Source organism: Lepidochelys kempii, chromosome 2, assembly GCF_965140265.1.
Source record: "Lepidochelys kempii isolate rLepKem1 chromosome 2, rLepKem1.hap2, whole genome shotgun sequence".
In the NCBI taxonomy this organism is placed as follows: domain Eukaryota; kingdom Metazoa; phylum Chordata; order Testudines; family Cheloniidae; genus Lepidochelys; species Lepidochelys kempii.
The window spans coordinates 37,250,024-37,268,259 of NC_133257.1; the positions used below are offsets into that span (position 1 = coordinate 37,250,024).

General features: G+C 46.8%; 1 protein-coding gene across 4 annotated transcripts in view; it reads left to right on the forward strand.

Moving 5' to 3' along the window:
* Positions 1-18,236, forward strand: part of LOC140906445 (uncharacterized) — a 38,803-nt gene that overhangs the window by 3,502 nt on the left and 17,065 nt on the right. The window contains exons 1-3 of one of the 4 annotated variants that reach the window (XR_012157114.1): positions 74-455; positions 7,168-9,747; positions 10,389-12,101. The exons of 1 other annotated variant lie outside the window; for it this stretch is intronic. Coding sequence is in view for 1 of the 3 variants with exons in the window: in XM_073330403.1 (XP_073186504.1) it covers positions 10,389-10,870 (482 nt within the window). In the remaining 2 variants the exon portion in view is untranslated. Of the gene's footprint in view, positions 1-73; positions 456-6,498; positions 9,748-10,388; positions 12,102-18,236 lie in introns of those variants that run through there. 2 more of the 4 variants (XR_012157113.1, XM_073330403.1) reach the window with 2 other exon arrangements.

Here is an 18,236-nt window from a genome sequence, read left to right on the forward strand (position 1 = left end):
CGAGCCACGACTGGAGCGCTCGAAGCCTGAGTCTGGTGTGCTGCACCATGTAGGTACAGGCAACTATGTGTCTGAGGAGTTTCAGGCAGTTTCTCACTGTAGTGGTGGGGAACTGCAGGTGGCCTCTTATGTCGTTGAGAGCCTGAAACCTTGCCTGCGGCAGGTATGCCCTAGCTTGGGTCAAGTCCAGTACTGCCCTTATGTACTCCATCCTCTGGATGGGAGACAGTCTATTTTTCTTTGTTTAGGAGTAGACCCAGACTCTTGAAAGTGGCTCTGATAAATGTGACCTGAGTTTCCACCTGGGTCCTGGAGCAGCCTTTGATCAGCCAGTAGTTGAGGTACGGAAACACCTATATTTGGAGCCTTCGCAAGACCACGGTGACAACTGCTGTGCACTTGAGGAATACTCGAGGTGCTGCTGACAGGTCGAACGGAAGGACAGTAAATTAATAGTGAGTACCGTTGACCACAAACCTGAGGTACTTCCTTTGGGTCTGAGTGATTGCGATGTGGAAATACGCATTCTTCAAGTCGAGGGCAGCATACCAATCTGCTGGATCTACTGAGGGGATGATGGAGGCCAAGGAGACCATGTGGAACTTGAGTTTCTTTATGAACTTGTTGAGTTCTCGCAGGTCCAGGGTAGGTCTGAGGCTGCCTTTGGCTTTTGGCATTAGGAAATACTGGGAATAGAAGCCCTCGCCCGTGTGCTGCTGAGGAACTTCTTCCACTGTCCCTAGTGATAGGAGCAACAGCACCTCCTGGACGAGGAGTTGCTCGTGATAAAAGTCCCTGAAGAGGGACGGGGAAAGGGGGTGGAAGGGCGGGAGGGCACAGAATTAGATGGAATATCCCCTCTTTACCATTCGGAGCACCCAGGGGTCTGAAGTGATATGGGACCACGCACAGTAGAAAGGGGATAGTCAGCAGGAAAAGGTAAGGTGGCATAGATCTAGTCTCTGATCTGGTGCACCGTCTTTGACCGCACCTTCAAAAGACTGGTTTAGGGCCAGAAGGTGGCTTGGGGTGGCCAGAGCTCTGGCCTGAGGATGGGTGTTGCCTCCTCCTGCCACTCCTGTTCCTTCTCCGAGAACCGTCCTGTCGGTTCTGCTGCTGGAATCTGTGAGGAGGTTGTGGTCGGAAGTATCTCCACTGTGTGGCAGGAGAGTGCAGGCCCAACAACTTGAGGGTAGCTTGTGAGTCTTTGAGGCTGTGCAGCCTCTTGTCTGTGTTTTCAGAAAACAGAGTCACACCCTCAAATGGGAGATCCTGAATAGTCTGCTGGACCTCGTCAGGGAGCCCCGAGACTTGGAGCCAGGATCCCCTCCTCATGGCTACCCCAGTCGCCATGATCCTAGTTGTGGCATCTGTAGCGTCCAATGTGGCCTGGAGGGAAGCCTGGGAGACTAGCTTCCCCTCCTCTACCAACGTCGAGAACTCAGTTCGGGAGTCTGATGGGAGGAGCTCTGTAAATTTGGCCATCGCCGCACAGGTGTTTTATGAGTACCTGCTGATGATGGCCTGTTAGTTTGAGATATGGAGCTGAAGACCCCCGGTGGAATAGACCTTTCTCCCAACAACGTCTAGACGCTTGGCCTCCCTGTTTTTTGGGGAGGGCTCTTGGAAACCCTGTCTCTCATGCTGATTAGCAGCATCCACAAGAGAGTGAAGGGGTGGGTGAGAGTATAAATGGTTGAACCCTCTGGAGGGCACAAAATAACTCCTCTCATTATGCTTGGCAGTGAGCGGCAAAGAAGCTGGGATCTGCCACAGGGTCTTGGTGATGTCCACAATGGTTTTAATTAATGGAAAGGCAATATGGGAAGGTCCTGAGGGGGCGAGGATGTCCACCATGAGATCAGCCTCCTCGACTACTTCCTCAGCCTTAATGCCCAGACTATGAGCAGCCCTGCGCAGCAACTGCTGCAGCACCCTGTTGTCCTCGAGTGCTGGTGCTACGGCTGTACCTGCCAATGCTTCCATCAGGTGACGAAGAAGAGGAAGCGCTTATAAGGAGCGGATGCTCTCTGCCATCTGCTCCCAGGGGGTCTCTAGGCTCTCGGGGCAGCATCGTTGCCAGTGGTGCGCTTGATGGTGCTAGGGTGTGCTTGATGGTGCTAGGGCTGCAGACGCCGGACTATGTGTTGTCGCTGTCATCAGTATGATGAGAGGAACCTCGATGGAGCTGGTGCCGATCTGCACTGACAAAGATGGAGGGCCAGGCCATAGGTGCCTGTGTCATAGTCGACATTGACAACGGTGCTGGCATGGAAGTCGGGTGTGTCAGCGATGCCGAGGTTGTTGCCAAGGGTGGTGCCGGGGTCGGTGCCAAATCCACTGCCGGAGTCAACGACGGTGCCACTGTCAGAGGAATTGGTGTGTGGGCAGGTGCAGAGGGAAGATGCGTAGCTGATGGCAGGATAAAGGTGGCTGAGGCCACAGAAGATGCAGCAGAGCGGTGATCTTGGGTCCCTCCCTGTCCTTGGTGAAAGGCCCATGGGGTCCAGAAGGGCCACTGTGGTAAGTTCTGCCACTGCGGAGGCCATGCCTGGGGCTCCCTCCTATCTCTCCTGGACCTCGATCTGCAGCTTCTGCTCCTCCTGGAGCGATAGGAGTTGGACTCTGACTCTGAGGTCTCAGAGACTGAAGACCACGGAGGAGCTGAGCGGCAAGAGCTCAGGGAGTGGGTAGGCTCTCTGTCTGAGTGGGCTGATGGAGAGGGGGAGCGCCTGGACATCATAGCCGGCTTCCCTCTTGACTGCACCAGGGGGCGGGGTGGGTCTGCCAGTGCTGGAGGTTCTTCCCTCCTTGGGGGTAGAACGGCGCTGTAAGGTACAAGAGGTCCCAAGTGGCTTGGTAAGCTTTGGCATTAAAGGGAGCTGTCACTGCTGTGTAGGGACCGGTGATTGAGGGGGGCCTGGACTCAACTACCTCGCCTGGGCAGGAGTTGACATGGCCCCGGTAGGGGATCTGGAGCTGTGGCCCGCCCGGGGTCTCACTTCTCTGGATTTAGCTGGAGGTGAGCGGCTGTCCAGCTTCTTTTTCTTCTGAGGCACCAGTGAGTGGGATTGGTGCCTGCTCTCAGCCGGGTCTTGTGAAGTGCCCTGTCGGTGCTGAGCATCCTGGGACGAGTCCTTTCTTGGCTCCGAGCTTGACGACGGTGCTGGGGCTCTCCATATCAAGGATGAAGTGTTATGAGCCGGGTCCTCTGACCCGGGTCGCAGTGAGGCCGTCGGGCTGCCTCCATGAGGATCACCTTAAGCTGCTGTTCCCTTTCTTTAAGAGTTCTAGGGCGGAACTTGCTTCAGATTTTACAGCGATCCTTTTGGTGGCCCTCCCCTAGCTACCGTAGACACTAAGAGTGTGGATTGCTTTTCAGCATGCGTGTTGCATGGGCCACACAGTTTTTAAACCCCGAGGACTGCGGCATACCACAGTTCCAGGGAGGCGGAATGGGGGCAACGCCCAACAACTTTATACTAAGAACTCCAATACTAATACTAAGAACAGATACTAAGGTAACTATACACAGTAACTATAGAATGCGCTTGCTAAGCAAGGGCTGAGGGAAGTTCCAGCCAACCGTCACTGGCGGTAAGAAGGAACTGAAGGGGTGGCAGGTCGGCAGGGCTTTATATGGAGTGCCATGAAGGCACGGCTCCAGGGGGCGCCCAGGCCAGCCTGATGGATGCTGCTAGGGGAAAAACCTTCTGGCCACTGCACATGCATGCGCACACACCTGATTGGAACGGACACGAACAAGCACTCGAAGAACAGCTATTTCCCTGAATTTTGTTCAAGACTACAGAAATAGGTTTCAGAGTACTCAGCATGTGTTCAACATTTCTCTTAAGCCCAATGTTGAGAACTTTGGCTATGACCGTGCCATTTATTTTTTCACGATTTTGTTCACAAACTGTCATCAGATTAGGCCAGTTCTTGATATAGTGCTCAAAACAGGCCACTACTGAGTTCCATCGAACGTGTTGTGGGAGAGTTAGCTTGGTTCCTCCCACTTCTTTCAGAGCAGCTGCTGCAAAGTGATTGTTATGGAAGTATTTTGCAGTTTCAACAACATTAGCCTTTATTTCTGGAACACAGAAGTCTTTGGCTAGGAAGTGCATCAAATGAGCACTGCAACCATATGTTATTAGCTTGGGACTCTCTTCTAAATTTCTTCTCATCTTGGATTCATTTGCAGCATTGTCTGTGACCAAGCTGGGTACTAGACATTTGAATTTTTTTCACAGTTTGTTACAGCTTTTAATGCTACTTCTTGTAAGTATCATGCTGTCTGTGCATTTCCTGATGTATCAATTGTTTCTGTAAGGAAGACATTCCCTTCTCTTGCCACACAAGCACATACAATAGGATTATTGTGGACATTGCTCCACCCATCAAGACTCTGATTATCCATTTTACCCTCTAGACCTTTTGCACACTGTTCAATTTCTCTTTCATATACTTTATCCAGCAATTTGCCTGCGGCATCTGCTCTGTTGGGTGGAATGTATCCTGGTCTTAATGACTGAACCATGTTAATGAAGTGTGGGTTCTCAATCATACGGAAAGGTGAGTTTGTTGCATAAACAATCTGGGCAATTTTTTCATCAATTACCTCTTTTTGTAATCTGCTGGTTCTTATCACAAACTTATCTATGGTTGTTTCTGGATGGTGGTTGTTTTTTTTTCCTTTTTGCCACAGGTGATATACTGTGGCTTTGTGACATACATGACGTGACTGAAAAACTATCATTAGCAGATAACTCTGAAACTATAGAAAATTATGGTGATCTTGAAGGTGGATCATCTTCAGAATCCTGTATGTTGAAGATGGATTCTCCTAAACAAAATAAGTCAATGCAGTTATTTAATTATTATTTACCATACTGCTCATTTAGTATTACTCATTGCATTCACTAACAGTCAGTACTACTTTAAAGGTGAAATTTGTAAAAGAAAGATCTGCCTATTTCAGCTATTTGTTTTTTATCACAATTGCATCTAAAATGATAATACCATAGAGTAACGAGTATATTTATTGCTCAAAATGAGAATTCAAGAATAGTCCAGAAGGAAGACAGGCAGTCCTTAAGAAAGAAGTAGGAAATAAAGTTTACCAACCTGAAGATCCTGCATGTTCAAACATGTTCCTTTCATCATCTTCAATGCAGCTTCCCCCTGAGAAGGAACACTTCTCATGATGTTGTTTCATTCGGGCAACCAAGCCTTGCATTTCTTTGTTGCACTGTTTACATTTTGCGCGCATGCCTGTCTTACCCACAGGTAGAGGAAGTTCATTAAAATATTCCCAAACTGGGTCTCTTTTACGGCCTGCTGCCATCATAGGTTTTCCCTTCTAGTGAGAGAATAGTATGGTGGATCTCAAATCAATGAAGGCTACACTCAGAAAGACCTCAAGATTTCTGGAATATGTTGGTCACACAGTTTCACTTTTGTTTCTACTGCGTGTCCCTCCCTTCTCACATTTATCTCCAGACTTCTTCTCCTTGTCCAGATCTATTCCACCTACAACAATTTTCTGTTCATTGAACTTTCTGAAACTTTGCACTTTTAGAGAGAGGTAAGGGATTGACTCTGTGTACACAAATTTGCAGGGGGACAATAGGGTTGAGGTCTGTTATTCTCACCTCTATATATTATTTATTTTAAAACATTTTTGCTATTAACAAGCATGTTATCTCTGGAGACACAAATCCACAGTTTGAGAACTGCAAAACTAAGCAACTCTGATGGTATCTTCTAGACCAGAGGTGGGCAAACTGTGGCCCGCGGGACCATCCTGCCCAGCCCCTGAGCTCCTGGCCCGGGAGGCTTGCTCCCAGCCCCTCTCACGCTGTTCCCCCTCCCGTGCAGCCCCGCAGGCAGCGGGCCTGCAAGCTCCTGCCGCTCTGAGCGGCATGGTAAGGGGGCGGTGGCAGCATGCATGGCAGTGGGGAGGGTGGGGTGTTGGGTAGCAGGTCCCGGGGGGCAGTCAGGGGACAGGGAGCAGGGAGTGGTTAGGGGTGAGGAGTCCCAGGGGGGCAGTCAGGGGACAGGGAGCAGGGGATGGTTGGATGGGGCAGAGGTTCTGGGGTGGTCAGGAGGTGGGGAACAGGGGGGAAGGGGTTGGATAGGGTGTAGGAGTCCCGGGGGGTCTGTCGGGGGCAGGGGTGTGGAAAGGTTGGGGCAGTCAGGGTATAGGAGTCCCAGGGGGTTTGTCGGGGGCAGGGGTGTGGAAAGGTTGGGGCAGTCAGGGTACGGGGGGGGAGAGCAGTTTGGGGCGGGAGGTCCCAGGAGGGGGAAGTCAGGGGATGGGAAGTAGGAGGAGGCAAAATTGGGGGCAGGGGCCAGGCTGTTTGGGGGGCACAGCCTTCCCTACCCATCCCTCCATACAGTTTCGTACCCCGATGTGACTCTCAGGCCAAACAGTTTGCCCACCCCTGTTCTAGACTGAGCACTGAGTCCCACTGGGTAGATAGAAAGAAAGATTAACCTAAATAATCTTTACAGAAGCCCCTGGGACCCCATAAGATTGGGTCCCTAATGCATGAAGTATTGGAACTCATTTCCAAAACTTTTCTTAAACATTACATGAATATATTGTCTCATACTATAGAATTTATAATCCCTATTCCGTGATGAGATATCTCTGAGCTATAATGCATCTTAATTAAAACTATCTTTAGATAAGTTTTTTCCTCAAAAAGCATTTTATCAAAAAAATCTGTTGTTGTTTTTTTAAACATTGATTTTTATCCACCCTGGCTTTTGCATATTGAGTTGGTATGCTACAGTATGAGTTTAATGTACTTATTTACTGATGTTTACAAACAATTCTGAGGATAAAAGGCATAATAGAGGGTTAAGTATTGTAACTTCTAATTCAGGGCACCTGATATAAGCACTTTGACTAAGGATGAGGTGCCTCATCTCTTTGCACTGCAGGTGGTACTCAGAGGCTGCTAGATACAACAGAAATAATACAGCTTACTGTTGGGTGTGCTTACAGATGTGCCTTTAATAACAAGAGGTTCTGGATCAAACAGGGCTATATACTGTATAACCAATCTAGAAAGATTTTCCTTTATTCAGAGAAAACTTTAGTAGTTGACCTTACTGTCCTAGTTTCCCACTCTTGTCTCATTTAAATTCCTTTTTCAGTGATGCCCACAAATCTAAAGCCATACCAAATACCCTCTCCACCTTCATAGGCCTCCACCTCAAGGCCAGAAGAGACCATTGTGACCAGCTCACCTGACTTCCTGCCTAATGCAGATCATAGAACTTCCCCAAAATAATTCCTAGAGCAGATCGTTTTGAAAAATATCGAATCTTGATTAAAAATCCTCAGTGATGGAGAATCCACTATGATCTTTGGTAAATTGCTCCAAAATTAATTACCCAAATTGATAAAAATGTACACCTTATTTCCATTCTGAATTTATCTAGCTTCACTTTTCAACCATTCAATTGTTATACCTTGCGCTGCTAGACTGAACAGCCTATTAATATTTGTTCTCTATGTAAGTACTTAGACTATTATCAAGTAATCCATTAACTTTCTCTGTGTTAAAATGAATAGATTGAGCTCTTTGAGTCTATCACTATAAATAAAGCATTCTTTAATCATTCTTGTGGCTCTTCTCTCAATGCTCTCCAATTTTTCAACATCCTTCTTGAATTGTAGACACCAGAACTGGCCACAGTATTTCAGCAGCCATTGCACCAGTGCCAAATACAGAGGTAAAGTAATCTCTCTGCTTCTACTCAAGATTCTCATTTATGCATCCAAGGATCACATTAGCCCTTTTGCCCATAGGGTCACAGTGGGAGCTCATGTTCAGCTGCTTATCCGCCACAACCTCCAAATCTTTTTCAGTCACTGCTTCCCAGGATAGAGTTCCCCATCATGTAACTATGACCTACATACTTTGTCCCTAGATGTATATATTTACATTTAGCCATATTAAAAGCACATATTACTTTTTCTCTGGTCCTATCCTTCTGTAATAAAAATGAAACCCTCCAAGCTTGTACTTTATTTTGGGCCTCTCAGGGCCTAATCCTGCAAGGTGCTGAGGGCCCTGACCTCCCAGATGTTCAAATTCTCAACACCTTTGAGCTCTCCATGCTGAGGAATGTGAAAGCAGCAGAGCAGTCATCCCCCCTGCCAGCAGCAGTCTGCCTGCTTCTGTGTTCCTTGGGCAGGGAAGAACACAAGCATTCCAATGATTTGCTCTTTGTTCCCCAAAGGGAGCAGCATTCTCAGTTGTCAGATATTTCCCTGGGCTTTGAAAGGGGAGGGCACATGCATGCAGGGCAGCAGAGATCTAAACAGTGAACAGGAGAGTGGTCAGGGCAGGCATTGTGGGATACTGGCGGAAGCCAGTTCTTTCGACAAAACAAATAGCAGTGTCTAAACTGAAGCTTTGTCATTTTAACTTTGCCGCAAAAGGATTTATGCCTCTAGATGAGTGGAGTTTTGCCACCAAACGTAGCTTTGTAGTGTGTACACCTCCCCTGTTTTGTTGGCAAAAGGCAGCTTTTGCTGACAGAACTTTGTAGTGTAGACAAGGCCTCATGCTAGTGAAATAAATGGGAGTTTTGCCATTGACTTTAATGAGAACAGATTCAGAGTTCCTCCTGAAAAAACTTAAGCAAATTAACTCCTTAGCTTTCACTGGGGTCTTGGCTACACTTGCGAGTTACGGCACAATAAAGGAACCCCAGGTGCACTAGCTCACTACCCGTCCACACTGGCAAGGCACATACAGCGCTCTGACTCCCCGGCTAGAGCACTGCGACTCCACCTCGGCGAGTGGAATAATGTTTGCTGCACCCCCGCTGGAGCGTCGCAGCACCAGTGTCGACGCCCTGGTCCTATAGTGCGTTCTGATCGGCCTCCAGAAGTGTCCCACAATGCCTGTGCTAGTCACTCTGGTCATCACTTTGAACTCTACCTGCCCTCAGGTGACCAACTGTCAGACCCGCTCTTTAAATGCTCTGGGAATTTTAAAATCCCCTTCCTGTTTGCTCAGCCAGGCATGGAGTGCTCTCAGCGAATCTTTACAGGTGCCCATGCCTCCACGCACCAGGCGAGCCCCTGTATGGAGCAATGGCAAGGTGCTGGACCTCATCAGTCTTTGCGGGGAGGAAGCTGTCCAGTCCCAGCTGCGCTCCAGCTGTAGGAATTACGGTACCTTCGGGCAGATATCAAGGGACATGATGGAAAGGGGCCATGACTGGGATGCACTGCAGTGATAGCTCAGTGGTTTGAGCATTGGCCTGCTAACCCCAGAGTTGTGAGTTCAATCCTTAAGGGGGCCATTTAGGGATCTGGGGGGGAAAAATTAGGGATTGGTCCTGCTTTGAGTGGGGATTGGACTAGAAGACCTCCCGAGGTCCCTTCCAACTCTGATATTCTATGATTCTATGAGCTGCGGAATGCCTACCGCAAAGCCCGTGAAGCAAACAGCCATTCCGGTGCTGCCCCTGTGACCTGCTGTTTCTACAAAGAGCTGGACATGATACTTGGGGGCAACCCCACCTCCACTCAGAGTACCACCATAGGCACTTCAGAGCCCAGTGCAACAAGGCAGGACAAGGAGGAGCAAAGTGGGAGCGAGGGTGGTAAGGCGCAGGAAGACACCCCAGAATCCGTAGATGCATGCAGCCAGGAGGAAGGTAGCCAATTGCGACGGCCGGTGCTTGGGGAATGACAAACACCACAGGAGGTTCCCAGTAAGTGTCTTTTTTATTTTGGGAAGTTATTCGGTGTGGGCTCTTGGGGTGAGGAGGGTTAAGGCTGCATGCATGTCTAGATGCGGAACAGGGTGTTGATGTCCTCTCTCACATCGTGGTAATCGGCCTCAGTGATCTCTTCAGAAGTGTCATCCAGAATTGGGCAATATGCTTGCGCAGGTTTCTCGGGAGAACCACTGTGTTCCTTGTCCCAGTAAGGCTAATTTGTCCACGCCACTGTGCCGTGAGGGGTGGCTGTACTATTGCTGCACACAGGCAAGCTGCCAGGGCGGAAGCCGCATTGTGGTAGAAGACCCTCCCTTGCTTCCCAGGTCACCCTCAGCAGCGAGATATCTTCCAGGACAAACTCCTGTGGAAAATGTGGGGATGGTGTTCAGTATAGGGGTCCCCTACTGCTGATGGATCCCCAAGGCACAGAAACCCAGAGGACAGTACAGCCGTGAAACAATCAGTCACGCTTGACCCTGTGCTTACTCACCATTTTGGGGCTCCCGTGGGTTATGTGCGCTCGCTTTGGGACGGGCAAATTTGCTATTGTGTAGACTGTGCTTGCCCTTAAGTATGGGGGAATCATTGCTCTGTCTGGTGTGAACAATGCTGCCTGCATTTTGCCTTTACAGATGCAACCTTGAGATCTCAGCTGTCCGTGTTATCACCAGCCGAAAGACTCCAAAGAATCAGAAAGAGGCCCCGTAGAAGCAAGGAAGGCATGTTGCATGAAGTAATGCAGCATTCAAGTAATGAAAATCAGAAAGTGCAGGAATGGCGGGACAGTGAAAGGAGGGTCTGCCAGCAGAATGAGGAGCGCCGGCACAAAAGCGCGGTGCTCCGGCAGCAAAGCACGGATCGGCCGATAAGCGTAATGGAGCGGCAAGTGGACTTGATCCAGGCACTCGTAGCCATGCAGGTGGAACTTTACAACCCTCCCTCCCCTCCGCAGCCCTTGTCCCAAAATTATTTCTCTTGTGCCCCCATGTCACCTCCAACCCACTTTCCCCAACATCCGGGTTCTTACCACCACCAGCTGCCTCCAACACCTGTAGCTTCACCACCCAGCCCTGAAAACTACAACCCTTATGTCAAGGTTCCTCCCCCACTCTGAACTCTAGGGTACAGATGTGGGGACCTGCATGAAAAACCTCCTAAGCTTATCTTTACCAGCTTAGGTCAAAACTTCCCCAAGGTACAAAATATTACACCTGTTGTCCTTGGACTGGCCGCTACCACCACCAAACTAATACTGGTTACTGGGGAAGAGCTGTTTGGATGCGTCCTTCCCCCCAAAATACTTCCCAAAACCTTGCACCCCCTTCCTGGACAAGGTTTGGTAAAAAGCCTCACCAATTTGCCTAGGTGACTACAGACCCAGACCCTTGGATCTTAAGAACAATGAACAATCCTCCCAACACTTGCACCCCCCCTTTCCTGGGAAATGTTGGATAAAAAGCCTCACCAATTTGCATAGGTGACCACAGACCCAAACCCTTGGATCTGAGAACAATGAAAAAGCATTCAGTGTTTTACAAGAAGACTTTTAATAAAAAAATAGAAGTAAATAGAAATAAAGAAATCCCCCCTGTAAAATCAGGATGGTAGATATCTTATAGGGTAATTAGATTCAAAAACATAGAGAACCCCTCTAGGCAAAACCTTAAGTTACAAAAACGATACACAGACAGAAATAGTTATTCTATTCAGCACAATTCTTTTCTCAACCATTTAAAGAAATCATAATCTAACACATACCTAGCTAGATTACTTACTAAAAGTTCTAAGACTCCATTCCTGTTCTGTCCCTGGCAAGAGCAGCATACAGACAGACACAGACCCTTTGTTTCTCTCCCTCCTCCCAGCTTTTGAAAGTATCTTGTCTCCTCATTGGTCATTTTGGTCAGGTGCCAGCGAGGTTACCTTTAGCTTCTTAACCCTTTACAGGTGAGAGGAGCTTTCCCCTGGCCAGGAGGGATTTCAAAGGGGTTTACCCTTCCCTTTATATTTATGACACAGGTGGAACTTTACCGTGCCCAACCCTCCCTCCCCAGCCCTTGTCCCAAAATTATTTCTCTTGTGCCCCCATGTCACCTCCAACCCACTTTCCCCAACATCCGGGTTCTTACCACCACCAGCTGCCTCCAACACCTGTAGCTTCACCACCCAGCCCTGAAAACTACAACCCTTACCCTCTGCACTCAACCCCCATCACCATGCAGTATAGCTATCCTGAAGTGCAGCACTCATTGCACTGCACTCCAGACAGGAAGGCTGAGTATGAGAATATGGAAATCTGTGATTGTACCATTCCCCACCCCACCCCCTTGCCCTTTCTGTTTCCAAAGCAGTTGTGTTTTTCCAATAAATGGATTTTTTGGCTTTGAAAACATTCTTTATTATTGCATAAAGTAAAGGTACCTTAGCCCAGGAAAGAAACAGGCACTGCAGGTCAGCGTAGCTGACACAGATTCCTACTAACATTGGAACCACTGCACTTCACTCCCGTAGGATGCACCAGACATTACTGGTGGCTTGCAGCCTCAAATTGCTCCCTCAAGGCATCCCTAATCCTTTCAGTCCCGCGCTGGGGCCCTCTAATAGCCCTGCTCTCTGGCTGTTGAAATTCAGCCTCCAGGTGTTGAACCTCTGAGTTCCATGCCTGAGCAAATCTTTCATCCTTCCCTTCAAAAATGTTATGGAGGGTACAGGATGCGGATATAACCGCGGGGATGCTGTTATCAGCCAGGTCCAGCTTCCAATACAGAGAGTGCCAGCGGCCCTTTAAACGGCCAGAAGCATACTCCACAATCATTCTGCACCGGCTCAGCCTGTTGTTGAACCGCTCCTTGCTGCTGTCAAGGTTCCCTGTGTAGGGTTTCCTGAGCCACAGCATTAAAGGGTAAGCGGGGTTCCAAGGATCACAATGGGCATTTCTACTTCCCCTACAGTGATCTTCTGGTCTGGGGAAGAAGTCCCGGCTTGCTGCTTCCTGAACAGGCCAGTGTTCTGAAAGACGCACGTGTCATGCACCTTTCCGGGCCAGCCTGCATTAATGTCAATGAAACGCCCATGGTGATCCACAAGCGCCTGGAGAAATACCCCTTCCAGTGAAGGTACTCAGAGGCTAGGTGGGCTGGTGCCAGAATTGGAATATGCGTGCCATGTATTGCCCCTCTGGAGTTAGGGGAACCCATTTGTGCAAAGTCAGCCACAATATCATGCATGTTAGCTAGAGTCATGGTTCTTCTGAGCAGGATGCGATTAATGGCCCTGCAAACTTGCATCAACACGATTCCAACAGTCGACTTCCCCACTTCAAACTGGTTAGCGACCGATCGGTAGCTGTCTGGAGTTGCCAGCTTCCAGACTGCAATAGCCACCTGCTTCTCCACCGTCAGAGCAGCTTTCAATTGTGTGTCCTTGCGCCGCAGGGTGGGGGCGAGCTCATCACTCAGTCCCATGAAAGTGGTTTTCCTCATGCAAAAGTTCTGCAGCCACTGCTCGTCATCCCAGACTTGCATGACAATGTGATCCCACCACTCAGTGCTTGTTTCCAGAGCCCAAAAGCAGCGTTCCATGGTGGTGAGCATGTCCATGAATGCCACAAGTAAACTCGTGTCATATGCATTACTCACATCGATATCATCGGAGCCCTCACTGTCACTTTGGATCTTAAGGAATAAGTTGACTGCCAAATGTGACATGCTGGTGAGACTCGTCAGCATACTCCTCAGCAGTTGGGCCTTCATTCCCACAGACGGAAAGGGAAGATAGAGTGCGCAGTACAAAAAACATTGAAAGATGGCACCAGATGTGGACAGAAACAAAGGGAATGCTGGGATGCGAACCAATGCAGCACAGGGCGTTGGGACAGGACACAGAATGCCCCGTACTCCCTGCCCGCTTCCTACAAGCCACAGCGCCAGAATGGGAAGAGGTGTTCTGTGGGATAGCTGCCCATAATACACCTCTCCCAATGCTGCTGCAAGTGCCGCAAATGTGGCCACACAGGTGCGCTTGCAGCTGTCAGTGTGGACAGACTGCAGCGCTTTCACTACTGCGCTCTACGAAGGCGGGTTTAACTCACAGCGCTCTACATCTGCAAGTGTAGCCATGCTCTGAGACTATTCACATGAGTAAGGTTACATAAGTGAGTGAGAGATGGACCTTGGTGATTAAAAGATAGTAATGTATATGGTGTCACAGTGGAGGGACAACTGCACCTGTATTTCTCCCTCATGGTCCAGCAAGGGCAACTACTCTAAACTCCCAGCTACTCAGTCATCACCTCTCTTGGGCAAAAACCTGTCTCTCTCTTCCTCCTGAGGAGGATATTTCCAGACTGCGTAGTATATCTACACTATGAATTCCCCAACAAAGTCCTATTATCTAAGCAGGCCTGCTTTACTTTTCTCTTCAGATGACACACAGTGTTATTGCCACAGGTATAAGTTACCACACAGCTCTTTCTAAGCAAGCACATTCTTAAGGTAAAAACATTACAGAAAAAACATATTAAAAACAATAAAAGAACCTGCACACATGCTAAGAAGCTTACTAGTGATTACCCCGACTCCAACAAAGTTTCTGGCCTGTGAATAGCCCTTCAAACCCCACCCAGGGTTTTTCTGTAGTCACAAATTCCTAACAGCTTTTAGCTCGGCACAAGCACCCTCACGCCTTTATTAGTTTGGGTCTTTGAAGAGATCCAGAATAGGTAATCAGCCAAACAATGGGTTTCTCCTCAAGGTGGAGCACCAAAAGCATGGATCTGGAGATGGGTCATTTGCATTCCCCTGCTCCCAAATATTTCCTAGGAAACCTCCTCAACTAATAGTTCATTCTTATCTTAGCCCATTGTTTTAAAGAGTCCTTTAAAGCTCATTAATGCTTCCCAAGTGTTAGTCAGATCTCCTAGACAAGTTACATACAATCCCACGATAACATAAACATTTGCATTTTAATACAGTGAGCTCCTAAAATACTTAATTCAATAAGGTTGGCCAGGATATTGCAGGAAATTGTCATCTTTGTCACATATGATACACTAACTTATTCTGCTAACATAAAATACTTTTACAAAGTATTTCATTTCTATCTCTATGCTTAGACTCTATCATAAAACCTCTGATATTGTGCAATATCTCAGCCTTCTCCAGCTTGCCTCCAAGGCAGAGTTCATTGGCAGCCTGATGCTCCTACCTCATTGCCTATTTAATTGTTCATTTTCCTGTCTGGCAATGAACTCAGACACATTAAAAATGAATTCAGACACATAAAAATATTCTCTGAGGGCTCATGGAAAGTCGTTTCCCTCTTCTTAGGTGTGTGTGTTATGCAGGCAATGAGAGATAAGTTGAAAAAAAAAGTTACTAAAAATCTAGGCAAGACACTGCATCCTTTCAGTACAGTAGGGACCAGCAAACTAATACTGGTCAAATTAAAACCAGCCCAAACCTGTGCCCCAAACCCAACCAAATCTATAATGAGGTTTAATAATATATATAGCGATCATGAGTGGTGAGTAAATTCTGTTTGTTCTACTCACCAAAAGAGAAATGCAAAGCTGTGTCTCTGTCTGAGGGAAAGCCCCAGGTGAAGGCAGCAAAAGTCATTGGATATGTCTACAATACAAGTGTAGTGGGATGGGAGGAGCCTACACAGGAAGGATGGGCTCCACCTAAACCAAAGTGAATCCAGACTGCTGGCACTTAACATTAAAAAGGTTGCAGAGCAGTTTTTAAACTAAGAGATGGGGGAAAGCCGATTGCTACAGAGGCGCACGTGGATCGGACAGAGACTTCTCTTAGAGGAGAGTCTATTGATAGAGATTCTCTAGGTTTTAGTCAGGAGGAGAGGATGAAAGAGGACAAAGTATGGGCCAGATCAGACGAGAAACATTCACATAAAGAATCTGACACATCAGAAAAGGGCAGACAAATAAACAGTGACAAGTTTTTAAAGTGCTTGTACACAAATAATAAGATGGGTGAACTAGAGTGCCTCGTGTTAAAGGAGGATGTTGATATAATACGCATCACAGAAACCTGGTGGAGTGATGACAATCAATGGGACACAATCATTCCGGGGTACAAAATATATCGGAAGGACAGAACAGGTAGTGCTGGGGTGGGGTGCGGAGTGGCACAATATGTGAAAGAAAATGTAGAATCAAATGAAATAAAAATCTTAAATGCATCCACATGCTCCATAGAATCTTTATGGATAGTAAGTCCATGCTCTAATAAGAATATAACAGTAGGGATCTAATATCGACCACCTTACCAGGACAGTGATAGTGACGATGAAATGCTAAGGGAGATTAGAGAGGCTATCAAAATAAAGAACTCAATAGTAATGGGGGATTTCAATTATCCCCATATTGGCTGGGTACATGTCACCTCAGGATGAAATGCAGAGACAAAATTTCTCGATACTTTAAATGACTGCTTCTTGGAGCAGCTGGTACTGATCTAGTCCTGAGTGGAGCGCAGGATCTGGTCCAAGAGGTAACTATAACAGGACCACTTGGAAATAGTGACCATAATATAACAACATTTAACAGTCCTATTGTGAAAAGAACACCACAACAGCCCAACTCTGTGGCATTTAATTTCAGAAAGGGGAACTATGCAAAAATGAGGAGGTTAGTTAAACAGAAATTAAAAGGTACAATGATTTGAGTGAAATCCCTGCAAGCTGCATGGACACTTTTCAAAGACGCCATAATAGAGGCTCAACTTAAATGTATGCCCCAAATTAAAAAACACAGTAAAAGAACTAAAAAAGAGCCACTGTGTCTTAACAACCATGTAAAAGAAGCAGTGAGATAAAAAGGCATCTCTTAAAAAGTGGAAGTCAGATCCTAGTGAGGTAAATAGAAAGGAGCATAAACACTGCCAAATTAAGTGTAAAAATGTAATAAGAAAAGTCAAAAAGGAGTTTGATGAACAGCTAGCCAAAAACTCAATAGGTAACAACAAAATGTTTTTTAAGTACATCAGAAGCAAGAAAGCCTGCTAAACAACCAGTGGGGCCCCTGGACAATCAAAATACAAAAGGAGCATTTAAAGTCATCACAGAGAAACTAAATGAATTCTTTGCTTCAGTCTTCATGGCTGAGGATGTTAGGGAGATTCCCAAACCTGACCTGTCTTTTGTAGGTGAGAAATCTGAGGAATTGTCACAGATTGAAGTGTCACTAGAGGAGGTTTTGGAATTAATTGATAAATTTAACAGTAACAAGTCACCGGGACTTGATGGCATTCACCAAAGAGTTCTGAAAGAACTCAAATGTGAAATTGTGGAACTATGATTTGTAACCTGTCCTTTAAATCAGCTACTGTACCCAGTGACTGGAAGACAGCTAATGTAACGCCAATATTTAAGAAGGGCTCTAGAGGTGATCCTGGCAATTATAGACCGGTAAGTCTAATGTCAGTACTGGGCAAATTAGTTGAAACAATAGTCTGACCATTTTATTCTTTACACATAGAAGAACATAAATTGTTGGGCAAAAGTCCACATGGTTTCTGTAAAGGGAAATCATGTCTTACTAATCTATTAGAGTTCTTTGAAGCGGTCAAACAAACGTGTGGACAAGGGGGATCCAGTGGACATAGTGTACTTAGATTTCCAGAAAGCCTTTGACAAGATCCCTCACCAAAGGCTCTTAGGTAAATTAAGTTGTCATGGGATAAGAGGGAAGATCCTTTCATGGATTGAGAACTGGTTAAAAGACAGGGAACAAAGGGTAGGAATAAATGGTAAATTTCAAGAATGGAGAGGGGTAGCTAGTGGTGTTCCCCAAGGGTCAGTCCTAGGACCTATCCTATTCAGCTTATTCATAAATGATCAGGAGAAAAGGGTAAACAGTGAGGTGGCAAAGTTTGCAGATGATACTAAACTGCTCAAGATAGTCAAGACCAAAAGCAGGCTGAAAAGAACTTCAAAAAGATCTCACAAAACTAAGTGATTGGGCAACAAAATGGCAAATGAAATTTAATGTGAATATATGTAAAGTAATGCACATTGGAAAAAATAACCCCAACTATACATACAATATGATGGGGGCTAATTTAGCTACAACTAATCAGGAGAAAGATCTTGAAGTCATCATGGATAGTTCTCTGAAGACGTCCATGCAGTGTGCAGCGGCAGTCAAAAAAGCAAACGAGATGTTAGGAATCATTCAAAAAGGGATAGAAAATAAGACTGAGAATATCTTATTGCCCTTATATAAATCCAGGGTACGCCAACAATTTGAATACTGCGTACTGATGTGGTCCCCTCATCTCAAAAAAGATATACTGGCATTAGCAAAGGTTCAGAAAAAGGCAACTAAAATGATTAGGGGTTTGGAACGGGTCCCATATGGTCTTGGATAAAATCTTTATTTACCTAGTCCCTGAGCAATTTCGGGAGGGTAGCAGGCAAGTGTTCAAATGGCTATGTGCTGATTTGGGGACGGGTTTAAT